The sequence below is a fragment of the Berghia stephanieae genome, chromosome 1 (genome assembly GCF_034508935.2).
Source record: "Berghia stephanieae isolate SIO BIC M18660-M18661 chromosome 1, UCSD_Bste_1.3, whole genome shotgun sequence".
Lineage (NCBI taxonomy): Eukaryota > Metazoa > Mollusca > Gastropoda > Nudibranchia > Aeolidiidae > Berghia > Berghia stephanieae.
Window position 1 is genome coordinate 75470030 of NC_088360.1, and position 5494 is coordinate 75475523.

The 5494-nt window shown below is 31.7% G+C and overlaps 1 protein-coding gene across 1 annotated transcript in view; it reads left to right on the top strand.

Moving 5' to 3' along the window:
- The window catches only part of LOC144957165 (polypeptide N-acetylgalactosaminyltransferase-like), a 56438-nt gene extending 53213 nt beyond the window's left edge, over positions 1-3225 (top strand). Inside the window, exons 15-16 of the mRNA XM_078888191.1 lie at positions 2049-2168; positions 2922-3225. Coding sequence (XP_078744317.1) covers positions 2049-2168; positions 2922-3080 — 279 coding nt within the window. The 3' untranslated portion in view covers positions 3081-3225. The remainder of the gene's footprint in view (positions 1-2048; positions 2169-2921) is intronic.
- Positions 3226-5494: the final 2269 nt, after the last annotated feature.

The window sequence follows — 5494 nt, forward strand, 5'->3', positions numbered from 1 at the left end:
AATGATAATAATAAAAATAATAATAATAATAATAATAAATGGAAAAAAATCGGAGAGTTATGGATATAATATGTAAGGTGAAAGGAATCTGTTATTGTTTATGTATGTATGTATGTATGTATGTATGTATGTATGTATGTATGTATGTATGTATGTATGTATGTATGTATGTATGTATGTATGTATGTATGTATGTATGTATGTATGTATGATGTATGCATGTATGTATGTATGTATGTATGTATGTATGTATGTATGTATGTATGTATGTATGTATGTATGTATGTATGTATGTATGTATGTATGTATGTATGTAATGTATGTATGTATGTATGTCTGTATGTATGTGTGTGATTGTATGTGTATGTGTCTTTGTTTGTTTGAAATTCGTAGACCCTCACATTGTAGAGCATCTCTGAGCACCTCGGTGGAAGTTTAATGCTAAATAAATTATTTATTATCATTATTACAGTTCACTACGCTTAATTGCACACTCTGCTTATACACATTCCCGAAAAACAGAATTTTTGCTATTTAATCCCTCCACTTAATCGCACTCTTTCTCCGCTTAATCGCTACACCTTGATTCTACGAAAAAGTAATGATTCGATCGACTCGTAACAATGGACAACAACATACCCATCAGCGGTGAACTGATATCTCAGGAGCTACTGGACTCCGTTCAGCCACACAAAAGCCAATGCCTGGATAATGAAGATGAGGATGAGTCATCAGAGTGTGACACACCACCTCTGACAAACACTGAGAAACTTGACATGCTGGACAAACTACCCTACTTTATCCAAGAAGAATGCTTGACAGATGATCCACCAAGATTGGCCACAGGGTTTATAAACGGCTTGCACAGAATAGAAAACAATCAACGCTTCACGATTACTATTCTTACAAACAATAATGTCACGTTTTGTTGTCGATAAAACATGAAACAGAAAATAAAAAAAGGGGAAAAACAACAATCAACAGCAACAACAAAAAAAGAATGGAAAAAAACCACCAAAAAACAAAACAAACAAAAAACTTCTAATGAGGCCATATTTTGAACATGAAGGTCCTAAGCCCATATTAAGCTCAGAGAAGAATGTCCTGTATAAATGGCACATGCAAGCTGGTGCTTAGATGTTGTTTTTTAGCTTATCCACTTAATCGACACACTCACCCGAACTCCCGAGGGTGTGCGATTAAGTTGAGTTGACTGTTTTATTATTTGTATAGCGCCTTACCCCAAGTTCATCATTCTTAAAATAAATAAATACTATGAAAAATATAAGCATAGCAATTTCAATTACGCACAGAGCAATAGACATTACACTTTACACATATGGGGGGGGGGGGGGGGGGGGAGGGGGAGATAAATAAATAACCAAACACAAAGAAAAATTTAATCTACAAAATAGAAATCATGAGACAGAAAGGTGAGTTTTCAATTTAGATTTGAAAGCTGAGATTGAGTCAGCTCTTCTAATATTGTGGGGAAGATCGTTCCAAAAACAGGGTGCTGAAATTTCTAAAGCTTGTTCACCAATTTTGCGAGTTGTTTAAGGTTTAGATAAGATAATTCTATCGCTATTAGATCTTATTTATCTACTCTGAAAATTGGGGTGTAAAAGGCCATGACTATTTAGTGTTTTATGGACAATGGAACAAATTTTTATAGACGATACGTTAATCCAGAGTTAGCCAGTGCAACTCTCAAAGGACATCAGAAGCAGGTGATTTTTCTTGTCTTTTTTCAAAACTAGTCCAGCAGCGTTGTTTTGTGCAACTTTAAGACTTTTAGCATTTTCTTTGGAGATGTTAATTAAAAGGGAGTGCAATAAATTTGGATAACTTTAAGGCAACTAACATTTCCAAAGAATCAATATGTATACAATGGTTTCAGCATAGTGGTTCACTGAACTAGATAAAAGACAACATTCCCTTCCCCTAATCTATCCCCAATTTTCCATATTGCATGGATTGGGTATAAAAAGATACACATGTTTAATGTTCTGATTTTTTTTTTAAATTTTTGTTTTGGTTAATTTCAGGAGTTCTCATTAACCAAGCAGGGTCAAATCAAACACTTAGATCTTTGCTTGACACTCACATCAACGAAGGCTGGAGCCCCGATCAAACTGTTTCAGTGCAAGGAAACCAACAGGCTTCAAGTACGTATTTTTTTTTCAAATCATCTCACATGAACCTTAATCAAGGATTGAGCTGGATGAGTGATTAAGGTATTTCACTGTGACCTGGAAGGTCCTGAGTTTGAACCCTGCTTCAGGCACTCTGTTTTTTTTGTTTGTTAGGCAAGATCATTAATTCCCAATTTGCTTGCTTGGACAACATGGGTGATTCCTGTTGACATCAGACATTGGTGTGATGGATAAACTGTATTGTGCGGCTATATGGTCTAGTGGTATGACACTCGCTTATAGATTGGAAGATTCTGAGTTTGAGCCTCGCTCGGTGCATAGTTAAGTTGGAAAAGGCTCTTTACTCACATTCTCTCACTGTACTTGGGTGTAAAATGGGTACATGGCCATAAACAGCGTTGTCTCTGTTGGAAAAAATTGCAATATCGCCTAACAGGCATCATGTCTTGTTCTACATGTTACGTGTTGCTGTTGATCCGGGACCCCTTGTAAAGCACTTTGAGCATGTTTAGTGGATATTGCGATATATAAAAGCTGAAGTTTTTTTTGGATTATTTTTATTCCTTCATGGAATGCATAGAATATTATGTTAATAAACATTTTACTTGTCATTGCTTTCCTGATAAAAGTTTTAAAAAAGAATAAGTAAAACTTTCATTAGCTTATTAGCAGAATTATCACTCAATATTTTATTTATCTCTCGTAAAGAAACTTGATTTTATTCAATCATCACATAGATTTCATTTTGTTTCTCTTTGTCTTCAGATGTTTACTCAAACCTCGTCTAAATCGATGTTAAAACACAAGGACAGCAGTTTATGCTTGGATAGTGTCGTTTGGCAGACTAAAGGCATTGTAGTCAATGAATGTGATAAAACGTTGGACTCACAGAAATGGAAATTTTCCCTCAACCGGTCAAAATAGAGCCATTCGTAGATAGAAAAAGGAAGTTTTAAAAACATATAAAATTTGATTTCATTTAAAGGTTTCATTGGTGCTATGGGCTGTTTATTGTGCGACAAAACCATTTTATTTTTATTAATACATTAGATTGCAAGTTGAAATTGTGATCGCATTTTTATTTTCTTGTTTTAATGCATAGGTGCTGTTTCATTTTTTATTATTTGATGCCATTTCTTTTGCTGCATTTACAAGTTGTATGTTCAATGCAAAGGATCAGATATTGCTGCCTTCTACTTGTAGTATAAACCTATCCTCGGAAGAATAGAGAGTGATGATGAAAACAGAGCACTGTTGAAATTTTTATGGCAAATTCAATAAGCTGTTAAGCTAAGAATTCTTATCTTTAATCAAGTACGTGCTCAGGCCAAAAAAGGTGCCAGTAGTTTACTCATTACATCTTTAACTTGTAAAGTGCATTTCGTTAGGATTGTGTTAAGAGTTTTAAAAGCAAAATACATTGTTTTCATCAGTAATTCTTTTAATTTCCAGTTTTTAAAATACATTCTTTGTTCTATATTATGAAGAGTATAAAGCGTTAATTGTGTACAAACCTCGTAGCATTAATTGGGAATGTTATTATAGTAATTCAGACCATACACAAGGTTTTGCTCAAACATTTTATTTTAAACTTGACAACATTAATGACATGCTTTTGTAATGAAGTTTTAAAAATAAAATATTTTAGGTTATGTTATTTTACATTGTATGCCCTTTGACACAATTTTTAAAAGTTTGTTTATTTGATTTTTAAAAAAAAAAGGTTATGCACTTGAAATATATTTAGTTTCTTTTTTGAACGAACAATGGAACATTGGTGGTGACAGTTGCATGCGATGGTTTTGGTGATAATAAAAATGAACTTATTCATTCTTTCTTTTTTTAAAATATATATATAAAGTTGATTTTTGTGGTAAATTGTTTTTAAAACTTATTTTGATATTTATTGCCAAGTCATTTTCATTCTTGGGCTTTTGTTCGGTTTCTAAAAAATAAATAAAATTCATTAAAATTTACAACTGCTGCTGGAAGTACTTCTTTTTTTTAGACAATTTTTATTACTTGCATTTGCACCTTTTTAACAATAATTAATATATTGTCAACTTGATAGATTAAATTCAGCTCCATTATTGAATTTTTAATTACAGCAGTTAAAACCCCGAGACTTGTATTTGATTAACAATCGGAACAATATTTCATGATATTACATGCCAGGTATTAGTGACCACAACTAAATTCAAATTTTATATTCACAGGTATATTGTCTCAGTAGATCCATTAGCATTTTATTGTTATTCTCGTTGTCTTATCTTGTCTTGAATTTTTGATTTTTTGATATTTTGTGTGTGTGTGTGGGGGGGGGTGGGGGGGGGGCTGTCTTAAGTTAGGACCATGTTTGTTTCTAATTTGTGGGCGGCTTTTTTTTTTTCTTTTTCTTTTTATATTGTACTTTTGTTTTATGCATCTTGGAATACTCAGAGGGTTAAGTCAATTATTTTTTCAAACTTTACCATCTTAAAATATGTGACCCACTGCCTCACACCAGTGTTATGTTGAGATGAACTAGATTCCATAAAGTGATTTTAATGTTAAAATGACCAGAAGTTTCCTTTCTGAGTTTTTGTCACTCTAAGCGACAAAAATATTGTTCTAAAAACAAACAAACAACAAAAACAAAACAAAATCATATCAACTTTTGACACGTTTCTTACCTATGACTGTATATTCAGTTTTTGTCATCAAAAACACTCTGACATAATACCGCTTAGAAGAAGCAGGTTACATGTTTTGATTTCAGATTTTTTTAAAAACAACAAATTGACACATTGTTTTGTAAGATGTGTCGATATTTGATATGGTTTTTAATAGCAACTTATTAACCTTTTTTCTTGCTCTTACAACACAGTGATTAAACAGTTGACATCTGGCTTATTTTTTAAATAATACACACGAACTTTTTATTTTAGATTTATATATTTTTACTGATATTTATATCTCTATCAGTTGAAAGTGTTGATATTAGATTTTTTTTTTGTCAGAGGATTGTAGATATATTTTTCTTTTTAGATTGACACGTTGATGGATCATACCTTTATACTATCCATACAAACCTTTCTATTCAGAAGAGATGCAATGCGTTAAGTAAAACACTATCATTATTATTATTATTATTATTATTATTATTATTATTATTATTATTATTATTATTATTATTATTATTATTATTATTATTGGTATTATTATTCTTATATTCTTCTTCTTCTTCTTCTTCTTCTTCTTCTTCTTCTTCTTCTTCTTCTCTTCTTCTTCTTCTTCTTCTTCTTCTTCTTCTTCTTCTTCTTCTTCTTCTTTATTATTTTATTATTATTATTATTATC